This window comes from Balaenoptera acutorostrata, chromosome 12 (assembly GCF_949987535.1).
Source record: "Balaenoptera acutorostrata chromosome 12, mBalAcu1.1, whole genome shotgun sequence".
In the NCBI taxonomy this organism is placed as follows: domain Eukaryota; kingdom Metazoa; phylum Chordata; class Mammalia; order Artiodactyla; family Balaenopteridae; genus Balaenoptera; species Balaenoptera acutorostrata.
The window spans coordinates 58,098,467-58,119,435 of record NC_080075.1 but is presented as its reverse complement, the minus strand read 5'-3'; the positions used below and the strand labels follow the sequence as shown (position 1 = coordinate 58,119,435).

General features: G+C 36.8%; 1 protein-coding gene across 3 annotated transcripts in view; it reads left to right on the top strand.

Moving 5' to 3' along the window:
• PLEKHH2 (pleckstrin homology, MyTH4 and FERM domain containing H2) overlaps positions 1 to 20,969 on the top strand; it is a 123,044-nt gene that overhangs the window by 42,175 nt on the left and 59,900 nt on the right. For all 3 annotated transcript variants that reach the window (XM_057558079.1, XM_057558080.1, XM_007190100.3), the window contains exons 4-11: positions 6,472 to 6,621; positions 7,731 to 7,814; positions 8,423 to 8,504; positions 11,587 to 11,772; positions 13,485 to 14,434; positions 17,199 to 17,274; positions 18,601 to 18,695; positions 19,314 to 19,458. In XM_057558079.1, coding sequence (XP_057414062.1) covers positions 6,472 to 6,621; positions 7,731 to 7,814; positions 8,423 to 8,504; positions 11,587 to 11,772; positions 13,485 to 14,434; positions 17,199 to 17,274; positions 18,601 to 18,695; positions 19,314 to 19,458 — 1,768 coding nt within the window. The remainder of the gene's footprint in view (positions 1 to 6,471; positions 6,622 to 7,730; positions 7,815 to 8,422; positions 8,505 to 11,586; positions 11,773 to 13,484; positions 14,435 to 17,198; positions 17,275 to 18,600; positions 18,696 to 19,313; positions 19,459 to 20,969) is intronic.

The following is a 20,969-nucleotide window of genomic DNA, read 5'->3' as shown; positions in this document are numbered from 1 at the left end:
ATTGTTTTAGTGGCTTGACTAAATTAACCCAATTTAACCTAATCCTTAATTTTCTTAAATTAATTATACTTGAAGATAAAATCTTAAAACTTTGTTATGCAAAATTTCAACCACTACAAGAGTAGAGAACATAGTATAATGAAGCCCCGTCATCACCTTCAGCAGTTAGTTGATGCACAGCTAGTATATACCTCCACCCACTTCTTCCCTACCCCCACACTAGGTTACTTTGAAACAAGTCCCAGATATTATATCATTCCACCCAAGAGTATTTCAGCAACTCATCTAAAAATGAAGACTTAAAAATCATAGCTACAGTACCATCACCCCACTGAAAAATTACCAATAATTTTTTAAAACCTCAAATGTAGATTTTGATACAAGTACTAGTAGTAATGGTAAAGATGTATGATTTGCTTGTTTTTTTGTATTTTATATTCTTTAGTTGATGGGACCAAATAGTAATTACTCTACATATATCTATAAAAAGTCAATAATTGGGCTTCCCTGGTGGCGCAGTGGTTGAGAGTCTGCCTGCTAGCGCGGGGGACACGGGTTCGAGCCCTGGTCTGGGAGGATCCCACATGCCGCGGAGCAATTAGGCCCGTGAGCCACAACTACTGAGCCTGCGCGTCTGGAGCCTGTGCTCTGCAACAAGAGAGGCCACGATAGTGAGAGGCCCGCGCACCGCGATGAAGAGTGGCCCCCGCTTGCCGCAACTAGAGAAAGCCCTAGCACAGAAATGAAGACCCAACATAACAATCAATCAATCAATAAATAAATAAATCTTAAAAAAAAAAAGCCAATAATTAACAGTAAAGTCGTTAAAGGTCACTTACATTCTAAAATAAAGACTCTTGTGTTTATATCACTCTCTGTCACTCTATACCAAATGTCTTTTTCTGTGGTGGGCCGTATATGGGCATCCCTGTTCAGCCTTCAGCCTTGCAGCATACGTTTGTCATTTTGTCGACCTCTCTGACTTTCATGTCTCCTTCCCTGTCTTTCCCTTTCTGACTTTGGCCTTTCCTGGTGACATCTCTCTTTATCTCTGTACCCATGGGTGTCTCCATACGTCTCTCTGTCTATTCTTTCCTAGCTTTCTTTTCCCTTCCCTTCCCTTTTTCTACTTTAACTGCTCGTATTATAGGGAAAAAAAAGAAGGAAATTAAAGATGGTTTTGTTTTGCCTTTTCTTAAGTTAAAAGTCTAAATTCATATATGCAGCAAATTTATTTAGCTCTGAAAATTAAACTAAATGAAGAATTTTTTTATTTGTGATTTTCATTTTTTTTACCCCTTTGGTTCACTGGATCTTGAAAGAAAAAAGGAATCCCCATTCTCAATTCAAGGGAAGCAAACCATGGCAGTTTGTAGCCATCAGGGCCCAACCACTGATCTTAATAAGTTAACAGGAAGAATATCTTATTTGAAGTTGTCCTTTGAGGATATCAAATGTAAAGTTATTTAATTCTATGTGCCACATTTTTAAGCAAAATTATACAGTGATTGATTATTTTAGATATACTGCCTTAAATCAACAACCCCCCAAAAAGAGTGAGAATTGAAGATCTCTCAGAGTTTCTTTATAATCTGTAGATATTTCTTTTTGTCATAACACTTAAAATTTATACAGTACCTATTTTTGTTATGCTTCAGAAGAATTTTTTCTTAAATATTTCATAATGAATCTAAAAGTTAACAGGAAATATAAACAGAGAGCAGATGAATTCTAATGCACTGACTATATTACTTTTTTTTTTTTTTGCCTTTGCAAGACTAAGTAAATATTATTAACTTAGAGTAACTGAATCCTTCACTGTCTTTAACAGTTTCCATGGGACTATGGCCTATCTGCTGTTCATGTTGCTTAAATTCATAATTTATCCTTTGTCAAGCCATATCCTAAGACTTAAACTGTATTTATACTAACCTAGAAAGAATGTTTCACCACTAAAAGCAATAGTCAGCTGAAACAGCTCAACTCTACACTTTAGCTTTGTACATTTTTCTCCTTGTTTATTAATGTGTGGACATCACTTGCATAATCACTAAATAAGTTGCTGATAGAAAAAAGAATTAAACATTCTTCCAGAGAAATCTTGGCAGTCTTTTTACTTAATGCTGTAGTACATCTTTATCGTTATTGTTCACAAATTTTGAAAGCAGTATGTGCAGATCAACCCAGTACTACTTATGAGAACTCTTGTGAGGCAGAAAAGCAGCAAATAGCACATTTGGGAGACACTGATAAACAGGATTCCTTCTCAAGTATCTGACTAGTTAGGTATATAATACAATCTAATACACTAATTTATGCTAACCAAAGAGGGGTAGATAATTTTCCCTGTAGAAGTTTGTCTTTTCAGTTCTGTCCTTCTGGACTCAGTCCCTTGCGTGTATTTGATTCAGGCTTGGTAGGAGTTGGATTTAAATTTCCTTCTGACCATTCTAATATGTGGGCTCATCTGCCTTTTATAAAGCTGGTTCTTAGTATCCAAGTTATTTTTGGTTCTTAATAAATGATAACTACTCAGTCATCCTAACATCCAAGACCGTGTAATGATTTGCTTCATTACGTGGAAACCTACCTTATCCAGTGATGTTCCCTTCCACCTTCAATGAGAATGGGCCTGGCCTCACTGCATAAATTTTGGAGCATTATGCCGAAATAACTGTGTTTAAAATATGATTAGAATGATTAATTAATTTGCAATAAATTTTAATTAACTGGAAAATGGTCTGGGATTCAAAATACTCTTAACAATTTCGTCATTGTATTTTGGAATGATTAAGTATCTTTGTCATGTCATTGTGATACTTATACAGGAATAGAGACTTACACCTCCCCACTCAAAAATATAGTCACATCTTGATTACCTGTAGTGGGGGAGGGAGGGATGAAGTTAGAAATGGGAAGAAGGAAATATTGATATGGATAGTTACAATGGGGAAAATATTTGCAGTTTCTGCTTTCTCCAGGATAGACAAGAAAATGGAAAATAGCATTGGGAGTTGTGTCAGGGTCCCCAAGACTACCCTCAGGTTTGATGATTCACCAGAAAGACTCATAAAATCCTGAAAAGCTGTTATACTCATGGTTATGGTTTATTACAGTGAAAGCATACAGATTAACATCAGCAAAGGAAAAATGCACATAGGGCAGAGTCCAGGAGACACCAGGTATGAGCTTCCAGTTGTCCTCTCTCAGTGGAATTGCACAGGAATGCACTTGATTCTCCCATCAGTGATGTGGGACAACACATATGAAGTATTGCCAACCAGGGTTGTTCATCCGAGCCTAGGTGTCCAGGATTTTTACTGGTGGGTGGGGTGGGGAGGGGTCAGTCTTGTAAGCACGAAATGCATGCATAACCCACATTAGCTACTCAACTTCCAACCTCTCCAGAGGTCAAACTTGATACAGTGTGGCCCATGACCCAGATAAGTAAACAAAAAAGGTATTCAGTATAAGTCACACTGTTAGCATAAACTATCTGGTGTGGCCCAGTATACCAGCTATATAAAGACAGTCTTATCAGGCAGAATATTCCAGGGGCTCAGAGGTTATTTCCCAGGAGACAGTCAAAGGCCAGTTCTTTCTTTGGAATGTACAGGGTTTGAACACCCCAAGTCTGCTGAATTAACCCTTCACTGCACAAAAGCTCAGAATCAACAAGACTTTCGGGAAATAGCTGAGGAATGTGCTGAGGAGGTAGGTAGATGCAACCAGAGGCTCTCCTGGAAGTAAAGGAGAAAGGTAGCCTGAAAGTACAAAACATTCCTCACTGGAGGATATCCACATATTGGTAATTGCAGGAGTTTATTCAACAACTAATTTTAATTCATAGGTGTGTGTTACTGGCCAGTCTCCAAGTAGTTAAAATTGTATAATTCAAGTTAAATAAATGGTAAAAGATCTGACCTATTTTCTGTGTACTTGTGGTAAGATGTTTTTAAAGGCTGATTAGTTTTTCTGTAGGCCTCTTAACTTTTCTGCAGATTTCTTATTCATACTAATTGCCAAGGAAGGCTGGTGAATCCTGTGGAACTTGGTCCTAACAGGGCCAGCTGGAAGAAGGTTGCCTGTAACTGCTTTGTGATCTCTCTCCTGCAGAGATGTTGCCACTTTTGTCAATATTTTTCTTGCCCAGGAAAGTTGTTTATCTAAAAGTAATAGTCGAATGAAACAGTTGCACAAGGCAAAGGTGCAGCCAAGGAGCTCTGACTCTAGCATTCATTCGTAAAATGAGAACACCTTTCAAGTTGAATGTGTTTTTCAGGGAAGAAGAAGGTCCTGGAAGAATAGTTTTCCAGGACCATAGGCCTTTTCTAAGCAATAATAGGACAATTTTATGTGGTAGCCCAATGTCCATAGGGTGGCTTGCTCCAATTTAATAAAAGGAGACTGTAGGTGTAGGTCCGGTAATATTTATTTTTATTAATTTTGTCTTTCTGGAGTATTATGATCTATTACTCCCTCCTTGGTGGAGGACTACCATTTTCCACTTGGTCTCTGCTCTTCTTTCCCTGCTTCCACAGCTACAGAATACCCTGCGTGGAACTGGCTGTACCATTTTAAGACTGACCTTTGGTATTTACTGTCCAGCTCTCTGTCCTGCTCTGGCTTTTTTCATGACAGCATCTCTGATATAGGCCTTTGTCCTTGACCTCTTGGTCTGAAGTTCCTGCAGAAAGCCTGCCATATTATGTTAAAAAATCTAAATCTTAAAATGACTTAAAATTATCATTTGGATAGTAGAATATATTTTTTCTCCTATTTTTTGGATCTACTTTTATTTTCATAGCTTCCAGCCATGTGGGTGGTATTTAAATAGGACACTTTTGGCATTTGAGTTGAATTTACATTTATACAGTGAACCCAGAGATGAACTTTGTATTCATGGTTAAAAAAACAAAACCAAACTAACCTTAACACCCTCCTTCTAGGAACCCTCATTAATCAAGTATTTTTGAGCTTTAAGTAAGTTCATTGTGATTTTTCAGAGATGTTTTATAAGATTTTTCATCTTAACTATCATCTTTAATTTCTCAAATGCCTTTACATATTTTTCTTCTTTGCCCCCTATAATCTAAAAGATTACTAAAATTACATTCTTACCTATTTGGAGTATATAGCATAAAAGTTTTAATATTGTATACAGTGCCCAGTACTTTATTTTCTTTCTTACTAACATTAACATCACACATATCTCTTCAAAGATTTCATATGCCCAAATGTGTTTCGCAGAAGATCCAAGCAGAGCCAGTATATCTTAGATATTAAAATTGAGGCACCACAACCCCTAGCCGTACAGCAATCTATTTTATCTTGCTTTATTTTTCCCATTACCCTTGTTGCCATCTGTAACAAACTGTATGATTTTTAGTCATTATTATCTTTGTGATCTCTCTTACCCACTAGAATGTAATTTCTATGCAGGTAGAGATTTGGGGGTCTGCTTTATTCACTGATGTCTTCCCAGGACCTTGTATAGACCTGGCACTTGGCAGGTGTTCATTGAATATTTGTTAAAGTATTGAATCAATAAACCCTCACGGAATGTACTCTCCTACCTATAGCTTGACTGTCATACTTTTTTACTCTCTATGATTTCATCATTGGGGTTTTTAGGTTCTTTTTTGGTTTGTTTTTAATATTTATTTATTTATTTGGCTGCAGGTCTTAGTTGTGGCACGTGGGATCTTCCCTGCGGCGCGTGGGTTCTTCATTGTGGAGCGCGGGCTTCTCTCTAGTTGTGGCGTGTGGGCTCCAGAGCACATGGGCTCAGTAGTTGCAGTGCGTGGCCTCTCTATTTGTGGCACATGGGCTCCAGAGCGTGCGGGCTCAGTAGTTGCAGCACGCAGACTCAGTTGCCCCACGGCATGTGGGATCTTAGTTCCCCGACCAGGGATTGAACCAGCATCCCCTGCATTGGAAGGCAGATTGTTAACCACTGCACCACCAGGGAAGTCCCTTTAAGGTTCTTTTGTTTTACTTTTGCTTTCTGTTGTATATGTGTACCTTTTTCATCTAAGTTCAGTTTTTTTTCCCAAGATGTGTTATTATACTAGGTCATCCAGTCTGAGCCTTATCTTACCACTCAACGTCTTTACTTGATATTCTTACTTTTTTTTTAAATATGAAAAAATGAGAGCTGGAAGCTTTCTAATTCTATGCTCACATGAAATACTTTGCATATTATCATTGATCTAGTTAACATGTACGTTTCTTTACATGATAGCAGTGTTCTGAGAATCTTTCATGTACCCTCATGCACCTCAGGGGTAACATCACTTAGCAAAATAGTCTTCAGACTTTATAATGTTAAATACATTAAAACTTGCTGTTCAGTGTTTTCCTTTTATGATGATACCTTTTAGGAATTTAATGTTAAAGTAAAATTCTGAATTTAATACTATGATAAATTAAGTACATGCATAGTTTTAATATTTTATCCTCTGAATTTAGGTACAAGTTATGGAAGAAAAATTAAAAGCAGCTAATATTCAAACCAGTGAATCAGAGACAAGGTTGTATAAAAAGTGTCAAGATCTGGAAACCCTAATACAGGAAAAAGATGACATCATTCAAAACTTGGAACTGCAACTTGAGGAGCAGGTTAGGAAGAATTTGATCATCAAAGAGTCCTAAATATGTGCATTCATTTATGCATAATCGCAAAGATTAAAAAGAGAGTCACAATTTCTAAATTTTGATCAGAAATCTTACTTGGTGACCCCCTAGGATTACATCACATTACTGGTGAAAGGTGCAAGTTAAATACATTCACTTTAAATCCGGGGTGATTCCAAGGCAGTATCCACCACTTTTTGGATGTGACAATACTCCTTAAGTTGGAAACACTTGGTTATCAGCAGGTATTTATGTCTGTAAAATGTTTCCAATAAATTTTTGCTTTAGATTGTTAGGGTGTTGGAAATGTTTATGGAAGGTTACATTTTAAACATGTGTTTGATTTGACTCTAATCCTTCTGCTTAGAAATGTGTATACTGTTTTTAAACCACTTCATTTTAGATCAAATATAGTATTTAGTTTATTTTTTAAAAATTTTTAGGAAAAAAATTGCATTAGGGTTATTTACTTAAAAGGTCATTTAGTGTCATTTAAATATGACCACTATAGAACTGTTAAATGTTTAATCATTTTTTTCATTTCTCTGGCGTCAGTGTTCCTTTAGGTCAGTGGCTTTCAGCCTCCACCCACTAGGATTTATATAATAGTCACACTCTCAGTAGTTTTGTGACCATAACCAGATTTAAAGGTTGATGGATGTGAGCTAGAGTTTCTCAATCTCTATTTTTTCTGGACCTTCTAAAACTAGCACTTGAGGGGAAAATAAGCCATTCTCCAGAGGAGATTCTGATTCTCCTCTCCCCAACCTGGTTGACCTCTATTCCACTGTTCTAAACCTAGACTATTTCCAGAAATGGTTTATTTTGTTGATAAATTCAGTGGATTGATTTTGGTATATGATCTTTCAGAGAAAGGGAATAGCAGATGTTAAAGCTAGAAATATTTATGTACGCTTTTATTATTGTTCTGCTGGACAGCCATTCTTATTTTTTCCTATGTTTGGTAATTTAAAGGCAGACGTCTTAACTTGGAAACAGGTTTTAAGTGGACTTGCCTTTTATATCTATGACTGTAACATTTCCAGACCAGTGAGCTTCTGTTTGAACTAAACAAACTGCTAATGTTATTTCAGAAACAAATAAGGATTCAAGAAGCTAAAATAATAGAAGAGAAAGCAGCTAAGATCAAAGAATGGGTAACAGTTAAGTTGAATGAGGTATTTATTGCCGTATTTATCTTTTCTTTACCTTTTACTTCTTTTGAATAGATAAGTCATCAGAATATCTGAATGAAACAAAATTCTGATCAGTTGGTGGTGCTGCTGGCTTTTGGCAAACGTGAGATAGGTAGCTTTCACTTTAATGACTAATGTAATTTTAAAATTAAAAATATTGATAGACCCATGGTAATCAGTGTTAAGTAGCCTCATTCTAATTAGTTGACTAGTTCTAATTAGTTAACTTTAAATAATTAGAGAATATATGTGCATATCTCATAAAATTAATATATTCAGTATCTGAGAAGTACACATTATTTAGTTTATATGGCAGATTAAATGCCAAAATAATTTGGTTTAAAATAACTTTACAGTGGAAAGGGCATAGGGGTGAAAAACATTGAAAACTTTTAGCTCTGGAAACAAATATTAAAGCCATAATTATCTAGGCTGATAATCTGTGCTGATAAATTCATCTGATATTTACTTATTTCTTTTGTATTTTGCTTGTGTTTAATTAGATATTAACATTTTCTAAATGTTATAATTTACTAGTACGTTTTAGAAATGTTATCCCTATATAAAAGAAAACCATTATGTTCTTTTAGCTGGAATTGGAGAATCAGAATCTTCGTTTGATCAACCAAAACCAAACCGAAGAGATAAGAACAATACAGTCAAAATTACAAGGTATGTGCACTTTGACTAAGACAGCCTAGTTGGATTTATTTGCTAGAATTTTACTATTGAGCGCTTGAAATATGAATTGCACAACTAAGGAACTGAATTTTACATTTTACCTGATTTGAATTCATTTAAATTTAAATAGCCACATGTCCATATTAGCACAGCTAGACAGTAGTAAATAACCCAAAGTGGGTAATTTGAACGTTTAATTTCAGGTATGTTTACTTTAAAAAAATCAGTCTTGCTATTTTCTATTTTCATTTTGTAGCATTGTGCTCAATGGTGATTGAAATTCTTACAACCTGAATATTTTGAGCAGAATTTTATAATGGGAATAAACTCTTTGCATTTTCTAATGCTTAGGGCTATTTTCTTTCTTTTTAACTTTAAAGTCAAAGGATGGGTGGTAGAGTTAATGATAGAGAGTCACTTAATATGCTATTCGCATGATAGCCACTCAAGTGCACATTGAGCTGAAGAGGAGGTAAGTCAGCAGGGTGTATGGATAGCCTGTGCTTATTAGACCCATGGCCTAATATAGTGCTTTTTAAACTTTTATTTAGCAGCAGAACCCTTTTTAAACAATTTTTTTTTCCTATAGAATCTCAAGAGATAAAATAGGTAAAAAACCTGTACTGGGTGATGGGTCCAGAGTTCTGCAGACTTGGTCTCACCCATGACTCTTCTTTCATTTCTTGCATCCTCTGCAACATTTCCATAAAGCCGTGGGGTTTCGTAGAATGCATTGGAAAAATGCTGGCGTGGTAGAAAGAACCTGGACTTTGAAGTCAACTTTAATGCCCTACAATTTAATAGCTGTGTTTATATCTCCAATTTTTTTTTTACATCAGTAAAATGGTGACTGTAATAGTGTCTTACTGGTTTAATGGGGGGTTGTTGATTATAGGACATGTGAAAGCACTTTGTCTACTGCATGTTAGTACCTATTGCTGTCATTTTGTAAAGGGAAAAAACTCCTGTTTTCCCTCTTAATATTTCTGACATGAGATGTGTGGAAATTTTTCCCACACCAAGCAATTCTCCAATTCTCAACAGACACCGACTGGATGTCCTATAAATATAACTCAATTCTGACTTATCTACTTGGATAGCACCAGACCCCTCACCCCCACAAAACTACCCACCTGCATCTCCGAGCAGGCACTGAACACACAGACAAACGCACACTTCAGACAGAGTCACAAGTACAGGGTGGCATCCCTGCTTCTGTCCAACAGACTGTAGATCCAAGGTTCCCAAGATCCCTTCCTTGGGTTCAATAATTTGCCAGAGAGGCTCACAGAACTCAGTCAGACAGTTCACTTCCTAGATTACTGGTTTATTACAAAGGATGTAACTCAGGAACAGCCAGATGGAAGAGATGCATAGGGCAAGATACGGGAGAAGGGACACAGAGCTTCCAGGCTCTCACTAAGTATACCGCCTTCCCAGCACCTCCACGTGTTCACCAACTTGGAGCATCCTGAACCCCATCCTTTTGAGTTTTTATGGAGGTTTCACTATGTAGGCATGCATGATTGATGAAATAATTGGCCATTGGTGATTAATTCAACCTCCAGCCCCTTTCTTCCTCACCTGAAGTCAGAGGTAGGGGGTGGAGGGTGAGGCTGAAATTTCCAACCCTCTCATGATTTGGTTGGTTCCCCTGGCAACCAGGCCCCATCCTGAGGCCATCTAGGGGCTTTCCAGAAATCACCTCATTAATACATACTCAGATGTGTTTAAAAGGGCTTGTTATGAAAACAAAAGACACTTTTATCACTCTTAGGACATTCCAAGGGTTTTAGAAGCTGTGTGCCAGGAACCATGGATGAAGACCAAAATCTATTTCTTATATCACACATTTCCTCTACCTATATGATGAAAAAAATAGGTGTTCCTATAGTTGATCTGGAATTCCATGTTTATAATTAAAGTTTTAGGTCTTTGTGGTGTTCACCCTCTCTGAAATAGACTGGATGTACTAAGCCCCTTCACCAAATACTGTTTCCCTGATATTCTTAACTTGCAATTCTAGTCTTCACTGGCAGCCTTTTAGTCTTGGAGACTAAGGTTTATTGATCCTTGGAACCTAGGCTTTGCTGGAGAAGAACAGATACAACATATGTAGATATAATATGGTACTTTAAAAATATATATGTATATATGTGATTATTAAAAATCATGAATTAGTTCTGTGAGCGATGGCAACATGAAAATATTAAAAGATACATCTGAAGGAATACACTATATAAAGGTATTTTTCTATACTCAATTACCAATTGCTATTTAACTTAACCCTTTGGTGCTCTCCCAGAGTTGAGAATTTAATTTCTTTGGAAACTTTTCTTACTATCACTGGAATCTCCATGCTTTTGATCTTACGAGCAGCAATGTTGCAAGTCCTAGAAGATGAATTAAACCCATGATTAGGTGCTCGATTAATGACTCACCTAGCTGTCTAAATTCTCAATCTAGAGACTGCCCCTCCCCTTTTTGTTCTCTAAGGAAGTGATTAAGGCTCTGCATGTTGTGGTCACCATAGACCAAGCCCCTTCATCTGCTTTCTTATGAGAAGCACACTAAAAACTAAGATAAGCAAAAGTTATTCCAGTGATCATGTGATATTTGCCCCAGTGATCATCTAAATTTTCCTGGGTTGTCTTGGCAACCAAGACCTCAGTCCCTTTTTTCTCACTATTAGTAACAATACCAAACAATCAAATTTTACCAATACTTGATTGGTATTTACCAATAGTTGACATTGCAAGAAGCTATAACTTCCTAGTTGTTTATATCTGGATTTTGGTTTGTTTGAGAACTAACTACTTTTAAAGGGATTAGAAATGTTTCTCTTTGCAGTTAAAAAATAGTGTGTGCATTCAAAATATATAAACAGATTTTAAACATTGGCGTGTGATGCTAGACATTGAGGGGTCATTGTTCCTATGCATAAATAAAGATGAACTTCAGGCTTTTTTCTGTTATAAGGAGTGATTTGTCCACGTTTTTATATGCTTTGGTTCTCTGTTTAACAAACCGTTATAAAAAATTCAGATCTTCATTTTGATTAATGATCTTGCAGAAGTTCAAGGAAAGAAGTTGTCCACTGTCTCCACACCAAAGCTCACAGAAGGCCAGCGTCTGAGCAGTCTGACCTTTGGGTGCTTTTTATCCCGGGCAAGGAGTCCTCCTCAAGTTGTAAAATCTGAGGAAACGAGCAAGATATCATCTAAAGAACCTGAGTTCACTGAAGGAAAAGACATAGAAGGTATTTATGGACTAGAGGAATTTACTTTGACATTTTTTTTAAAAAGGAAAAATCATTTGCTAAGATTAATGCAAAGATAGCTTCATTTTCCTTATTTTTTTCCTAACAACTTGATGTTTTATGAGACTATTTCTAAAGAGCAAAACAGCATTTAACTCTGTGTATCTAGTTATCTTGTGTGTTTTTTGAGACTCTCTGCCAATGATTTATAGGAAAAACTGGTTTACCCTTCCTGATACTTTTTCCTGCAATAGGTAGCAGTAATAGTTAAAATTTAAAAATGTACAGTCATACCTACTTGTTTTAATTGAGTTTTAGAAGTATGAACTTTCTATTCATTATTTATTTAAAATATAAAAAGATTATCTAATATTCAATATGAAATTAAATGTGACACAGCAAACTTATAAAGAAAAAGAACACCAGGTGACAATTTAGTAACTGCTTTGATTTTCCCTTTATTGCCTCAAAGAGGAAAATATTTGCCAGATGTTTAAACTTTGGACCTGTGTGCAGATTTCTACCCTTCTTTTAGTCTTAAAGCCCCTCTAAATTTTGCTTAATTTTGCGGTTGCTGCTTTGCCACCACTAGTATGACTTTTCCCAAATATTTTAGAAAGACTTGAACTTGTATCTTCTCTGTTTTCAGTTCCTGCTTCCTTCCTCCAAAGGAGAAAAATTATAGCCCTAAGAACTGTCTCTATGCTTGGTTATGAAACTCTGAAAACTACATAATGTTTTTCCATTCAGAAGGCTCCTTTGGTACTTGTTTTCATGGCATTACATGGATTTTTTTTTTCTTTTTTGAGAAGTCATTTTAGTTTTTTTCCCACTTTCTAATAGTTGAGTACAGCTCAGTACAGCTGAGGTTGCCTGTACTGCAGTTCTTGCTCATTTGCAAATTTAACAAACTGCCCGATACCAAATTGTGGAGTTTATTTGTTCAGCCTCTGTATCCTTAATTATGAAGGTCCTATCTATGTTTTCATGTTTTCAAAGTTTCTTTTGTATTCTTCAATCTAAACTTTTAGTTCACTGTTTATAAAGTCAATGGTTCGTTCTATTAATTACGTTATAAACAAAAATAAGCCATATCTAAAGATATTTTTAAAGACATTTTTTATTGTAAAGACATATTTTGTAGTTATGATTAAACCAAAAGTAGAGTGAATAAAGCTTTTCTCTGTGTATGTTTTCCTTATGGTTTTGCATATTTCATGTAGTGAAGCTTGGGAACAAAGTATTTTTTTTTAAACTATAGCTTTATATTTATTATGTTTAAATTTACTTAAGATAATTTTGAAGTTTAGTAGAAAGAGGGTTGTCATTTTCTTTGCTTCTAAAATATAATTAATGGTGTTCATTTTTTTAGTGGCTGCTTTCTTTGATAGTCATTGTTGCCCTATTTTTCATTTTGCTTCTTGTATTATCTCACCCTAGACTATTGTCAGTTTTTTTTTCTTCATGTTTCTTTGTAAAAAGCAGTTTCATTTTGATATTATTCTATTGAAGTGTAAGGGCTCAGTGTTTTATAGAAAGCTTATAGTTTTCAAACTTGGGTTTAAAAAAGGCATATGACTAAAAAAGGGTAATGTAAATTAACTTGACTCACATGGAAATTCCAGTTTGTACAATGTAATTATATAAAGCTAAACATACAGAAAGATTGTATGATTAAAGGCAACATGCCAATATAATGTATGCTTTTCTAGAAATGGAAATACCAGAAAAGTCTGTCGATAACCAAATTCAAGAAAACAACCGAGGTCAGAGAACATTGCATCAAGTGCCTTGTGTCTCAGAGCAGAATCAGAAAACAAGGACAAGCTTTGTGACGGATGGTGGCATATCCCAGAATTCTGGGGCTCCTGGGAGTGACTGGAGTTCCGATGAGGACGACGGGAGCAAAGGAAGATCCAAGTCCAGGTACACGTCCACCCTTTCCAGCCACACATCAGAGGAGGGGGTCCAGTGTAGCAGAATGGGCAGTGAGACGTATCTGACAGCCTCTGATGACAGCAGTTCTATATTTGAAGAAGAGACTTTTGGCATAAAGAGACCAGAACACAAGAAGCTGTATTCTTGGCAACAGGAGGCACAGTGGAGTCCTCTCGGAAAGGGAAATTCCGAATCAAGTAAAAAGGAGCACGATAGTTCCTCAGACGAACTGAATAAAAAATTTCAGTCTCAGAGACTGGATTATTCATCTTCATCGAGTGAAGCCAACACCCCAAGCCCTATTCTGACCCCAGCTTTGAGTCCAAAGCATCCTAACTCACTCCCTGGAAAAGGCACAGAACTAGTGCCCCCGTCAAACCTGCCACTTCCCAAATTAAGGGTTCCTAATGTTTTCAGCTTAAGTGTAGCTCTAGCCAAAAGACACCTAAGCCAGCCACAGTTAAGTTCCGACAGGATGTTTGGTACAAACAGAAATGCTATAAGCATGATCCGGCCACTGAGACCTCAGGAAACAGATCTTGATCTACTTGATGGCGACAGTACAGAAATTTTAGAGACTATGGACACTAGTTGTGATGATGGATTATTTTCCTACGACTCCCTGGAGTCCCCGTGTTCAGACGACCAGGAAACCCGCGACTCAGCAAAGAAGGCGGCCTGTGGCAAACCTCCAACTCCTCCCCTGCACCGGTTTCCCTCTTGGGTAAATTATGTGTTGTGTGCAATGCTCACACGCTCGTTTTTGCTCAACGCTCATTTTCAGGTTTTACTCTACTTCTTCTCCTTTCTTTTCCAGTCCGGCTTTGTTCTGACAATTCCCAGTTTTTAGAATTCAATTTCCCCTTCTCTTTCCCCCAAACCAGTCGAGAAATAAGAGAAGGGTAAGACAAAGGAAGATCAAAATGTTACCTTTATTACTGATAAAACGGATTTTAGAGAATTGGTGGGCAAAGGAGCCAGTACTGCACCTGGGAAAAAGCTAGATTTATTCACCCAGGCCCAGGTAGCGCTTGACCGGCCACCACAGGCTGCCTCCAGTGAGGCCCAGCTCCTCTAAAGCTTACAGTCTAGAGAAAGAACAAATGGTTATTTCCTGCACACAGCTACTTCTCAATAGAAAGGAGAGGGGAAAGTGCTGGGCTTTGCATGTCCGGTTTCTCCTTCTAGGAATCACTGGCTAGAGATCAGGAATGTTCAATTTTTGGAGCTCCCTCCACATGGAAGGAAACACTGGGGTGGGGAAGAAGGGTTCTCCCTAACTGTATAATACTTGTGGGTAAATTCTGGATGAGGACACTTACTGGTCATCAGGTTCTGAACTTAAGTATTTACTTGATTGGCTTTAAGAGAAATTTAATTTTACTCTTCATGAACTTATAAATCTATTGCTTTAACCAAAAGCATCTTCCTGTGTATCTAGAATAGATTGAAATTTCTTCCATTGAAACATTGACCATTAATATAATAATTAACCCATTAATTGTGTGATTCTTCTTAGGAATCTCTAGATTAAAAAAAAATTCTTCCTATATTTGAAACCAAGTGAAATTATCTGTTTTGTAGGTTGAAGTTTTCCTTCACATATTGACATAATTTAACCTTTGGCCTCCAGAGAATCATCTGGGTTGTGGGATTTTTTGGGTTTTGGAGTCATATTCTGTTATTATTTTTTATTTAGTGACCAATGCAATTTTAAGCAAATGAAGGCAACTATGTTTTCCTAGTATAAATTCAGACCTTGAGATGTATCTGCTCTTATTTACTTTTAAAAGAACATTTCATTGCAAAGTCCACATGAAACCGCCTGTAGTTTATTACTAAATTCTGGATAGCATAAAAAATGGACATTATTGGCATGTGAATCTCTGGAATTCCAATTATGTTACCCTTTAGGCAGTCAGGAGTTGAAATTTTGCTTCTTTCATTATGTTGAGATTTTCAGAGATTTAGGTTAGACTTTCATGTTCATTTTATTTGGTAAACCATTTTTACTACTTTTTTGCCTTTTTCTCTTCTTGCCTTCTGAAACTATCCAGTCCTGAAAAAGTAGTACCGCTTTGCAAAAGCCTTCTAGCAGACTGGCCAAGTTTGAGGTTTTATTTCTGCTTGTTGGGTATTTTCAAGTTTCAAGTTAAAGAGATACATTCTAGTCACCTCAATTTATGAGAGTTTAAGGATTTTTAAGAGTTTATTTTAAGGCATAGCCCATTCTTACTGAACTGGAATATCATTCAAAAATACAGTAGTCACTCTAGCAGGACAGCATGTAATGATTCAAGAGCACCTCTGATGGTCAACTCCTTAGAAAAACAGGTGATACCCACTGTCCCTGGTCCCGTGGCTCAGCTTGTCCTCTCCTGTCTACAGTGACTGTCTGCTTCTCTCACGACTGCTAACTACTCTCCTTCGCTCTCTCATGGCTTCTAAGTGCCTCACTTAACTGCCTTATTTTTATATGTCTTTTTGTTCTGTCCACTCTGTTGTTTGTCTCTCTCTGTGTATCTCACCATCACACTCTCAAAGAAGCTGTGAGAGTGATTCATTCAGTCAGCCACTCTTCAATCTACAGTGTCTCAGATGGTTAGAGATCTCCTGCCCATTGCCTCACAGGCCCCTGGCTAGTGCAGTCCCAAAGAGGACTGCCTTAGTTGCCCACTATGCCCTGATCCAGGTAACTGTCCAGGTTAGGTGTGTTACAAAGTTCAGGACATGGTGATCTATGCATTAGGAACAACCTAGAGTCCCTTTTCTCAGAGGGGGCAGGGCCAATAGCCTTCCAGTACCCACTTCAGAAATCTCTCTCAGAGAAGAAGAGAAAGCAAAATAACAACCTACTTTTGGAACAAGATCCTATAAATTCCATTGCAATTCTCAAATTCACTTATTATTTGACCTCAGGTGTTTCTTCTACTTCATTGAAATGTACATTGAGATATGAAGGTGATAGCACTAAATGCTACTTTGTGTGTGCTTTCTGACTTCAAGTTTTGGCTTTCTCTTTTTCTTTAGCCATATTCTAGAATGGTAGAATATTAAAGATAATATTTGTGTCTAGTCAATGATAATAAATGGTTTCTGGCTTCGTGTTACAGCCATTCAGAGTTTTCCTTTTCTTTTTTTTTTTTTTTTTTGACTGTGTTCTGAAATGGTAGAATATTAATGGTGGTATTTATGAATAGTCAGTGATTGTGAATAAGCTTCCTCTTACTTTTTTCCTGTCTCTTCAAAATAATTTAAAATACCAAGCAAAAGTTTGGGAACAAAGATAAATAATGGAGTGACTAATGGATGGAAGAAAATTCTGCAGTGCTGTTTACAGTGGCATATTTTAGTTGGCACTGGTGACAGTTTTATAATAATTCTGTACTCTGGTGACAATTAAATGAAGCACAAATGAAAAACATGTGTATTGAAAGTAATTGTTTCTTTGCTTCAAATATCCAGCTTAAATCTCTCTTTTACATTAGGAAAGCAGAATTTATGCTGTAGCCAAATCAGGCATTCGAATGTCTGAGGCCTTCAATATGGAGAATGTTAATAAAAGTAAGTGATTTTGCATGCTGCAATGCAGGTGAACCTTGAGGACTTTATGCTAAGTGAAATAAGCAGTCACAAAGGACAAATACTGTAGGAGTCCACTTATATGAGATATCTGACATAGTCAAACTGATAGAAACAGAAAGTAGAGTTGTGGTTACTAGGGGTTAGGGGGAGTAGGGGAAGGGGAGCAGTTGCTTAATGGCTCTAGGGTTTCACATTTTCAAGATAAAGTTTTGGAGATCTGATTCACAACAATGTGAATATACTTAACACTAACTGAACTATGCACTTAAAAATGGTTAAGGTGGTAAATTTTATCTTATGCGTTTTTTACTACAATAAAAAATGTTTAAAAAAATAAGTGATTTTGTATTGCCATTTCATTAGCCAAGAACTTCCTAACTGTCTAAAGTCATTGGAAAAAATACAACTTTGCCAACTTCCAGAAAACGCTTTCTGAGCTTGCTGATTTATATTTTAAAATTGAAATTCATGTTACTCAGTATAGGGGCACGTAGATGTTCAACTCTTATGTAGCAAGTACCTCATGTTTTTACCCGAAAGAGGCTAAAGCTAAGAAACAGTGGAGTTTCAGCTGTTTAAAATTGTAAAACTATTGATCTCCATGTCTTCTTTTTCCAGAGTTTAAAACACATTCCTCCTTTCTTTCTTTTTTCAAAAAATTATTGTAGAAACAATGCATGTTCATTATGAAAAATAAAACCAAACAACAGAGAACTGTCTGGAATAAAAAGAGAAATTTTTCTGTGGTTCCTTCTACTGGCCCCCTCCCTATCCTACCTCTGATCTGTATCTTAGAGGTGACTATCGTTGTTCTGTTCCTTTTCAGCTATCCTCTGTTCTTGCCGCTCAGGAAATATATTTTAACCTTTCAATCTGAGGTTCACCTGATATAGGTTTAAAAGTGACGATGTTTTAACACGTGTCAGTAATAGGTCTCTGAATAGTCAGAGAATATATTCATAGGGTACTGCTCACTGAATCAGTCAGCAGGTGTTTGTACTCATTTCTGCCCATTGTGAGCTGGATGGAGATGCCAAAGAAATAAAAGCTAAGATCCTTGCTCTCAAAGAGCTTACAGTCTTGTTGGGGAACTAGCACACCTGAGGACGTAATGAACCATGTAAGAGAGTGTATACTTAAAACTGCCATAAATGCCATAATTCTTCAGGTAGACTGTGTAATGAATATTGTATGTTCATCCAGTTTCTCTTTAATTGGAAGTTTTGCTAATTCACATTCATAAGAAATAGGCATAAGCACTAGTTAGAAGGTTTTTTTTCTTAATCATTTTGTTTTCTGTTTCAGATTCTGTTGCAGTGCTTTCCTATACCACATCAGGACTTTATACATCACTGATATACAAGAATATGACAGCCCCAGTGTACACAACTTTAAAGGGGGTAACTCATTATTGTTACTGTTAAACATGTGGGGCTCTTCATGATGAATCAAGAAAACTGTTTAGTCAAGCTCCAGATTCCATTCGTGACATTTTACATGGACTGTCCCTTTATAGGGAGTTTTAGAAGTTCACACTAGCATATTATTAAAAGAGAAGAAATGGAAAGATCTAGAGAAGATATTTATTCTTATTGGAGTATTAGAGGTCTGATATGCTCCGTTTTTGTTATGCTACATGTGAGTCTCCACCCCTCCATAGCTGTTAATTGTTTAAAGGAAATAGTATTAATGATGTAATGAAAACTTCTAATATAGAAAGATCTTTGTATCACTGCCAGGGTTGCCCTCCTTTGTGTGAAGTACCTAATTAAAATAAGTATCAGAAAAAAAAGTATCATCAGGTATTAACAGCCTTATGTTCTTAGGAATCTTTTATAATTGACAAATGCCTTGCTAATTGGAATTTGGGATTTAACAATGTGACTTTGATAATGGCAAAATATTTTCTTGTATTCCTTAAAAAATCTTATTCCATAACTTCTGGTAAAACATTCTATACCAAAAGAGAGTGGTGACTTTAAGAATGGACACAGGGAGGCTGTTTTGCTTTTCTTTAGAAGGCGACCCAGATAAGCAGCAACCCATTCCTGGATGACTCCTCTGGGTCAGAGGAAGAAGATAGTTCCAGATCCAGCTCCCGGACTTCAGAGTCAGACTCTCGCAGTCGGAGTGGGCCAGGCAGCCCCAGAGCAATGAAACGAGGTAAGGGAAAGTCTCAGGCATACAAGACAACTCCAAATAATTCAGAATATTTAATGGGAATTTTATCTCTAGAATAGGACTTAAAAAAAAAAATCTGAGCTGCCTTCCACTCATAGTGAAAAAAGTATTCACCTAGGACTAAGACGCTTATATTTTAGTCCTAATTCTCTTCTAAATTCTCTTTGTGATTCCAGACAAGACAGTGGGTTTTTTTGTTTTGTTTTGTTTTTTGTTTTGTTTTTTAACCTTATCTGTAAAAGAGAGATCACTTCATTATAGGAATAAAGTGAGATACTTGTCTTAAATGAGGTTTTTCTTTTACAGTTACTGTGTGATTTTGGATAATTTATAGGATGGACTTATTTCAGCTAAATTTTTTGCCCTGCTAAATGGCAGAAGAATATACCTAAAAACGTGGTGGTTAATCTGATATTAAGATGGAAACCAACAAAAACTTACTTTAGGCATGTCTACAATTTTTGTAGATTTTGAAGAAATTTTTGGCATACAGGTTACAGAGAGAGCCAGTCACATTAAATGACATCTGTATTTTACAAAAGCCTTTAATGCAGCACAGTATGTTGGTTTTCAAACTGTGTTCCATGGAACCCCTAGGTACTCCCAAACCCCTCAGCTTCAACAGGAGCTGTTCAGCTCTCATAGGTTTAATATTTGGGGCTTCCATCAGTCCCTTTGCTATACGACCTTGCCCCCTTGACAGCCAGAATCAGGTTATATCACACTTTTGCTCAAAACACTGCAAGGACCTCTTATAAAGACTATAGCATGTTATGTGATTCTTTGATGTCTTTGACCTCATCTCCTCCTTTCTTCTCTCTTACTCAGCTCTGGCCATCCAGACCCTTTAGCTGTTCCCGGCACATGCCATTCATTCCTTTAGTTCAGGACCTTGCACTGATCATTTGCTCTACCTGGTATTCTTGCCCCAGATGTTCCTTTGCCTCCTCCAGTTGAGACACTGCCTTCTCAAGGAGATCTACCCAGAGCACACCATTCAAATGTATTCCTTTGCCCTTCTCTAACTGCTAGCTCTTTTTATTCCCTTTAGTCCACTCTACATTTTATTTTTCCATGGCATTTGCTCCCTGTTTTTTGTCTGTCTCCCCCGACTAGAATCTGTGTTCCATGAGGGCAGAAATTTGTTTGTTTTGTTCTCTTCTCTGTCCCTAGCACCCTGGGGCTAGGAGCCTGAGATTTGCACTCCAACATTGCCTCTGCCTAGCTGTTTGACATTGGACAAATCCTTTAATCTGTGGACCTTAGTCTCCTTAGAGAATGGGGGCATGAACCAGGATGATCTCTGAAGTCCTTTGTAGATCTAAATTTCTGTTACTCTTTGAAAAATAAAGATATTACTATTATCACAGCCATTACTTGTCTTAGTCAAATAAATAAGAGGAATAATATAGTGATATTGTCCTAATGTTTCCCTTAAATGTTAATAAACACAAAAAATTGCCACATACTGTAATGAATAATGACTTAAGTCC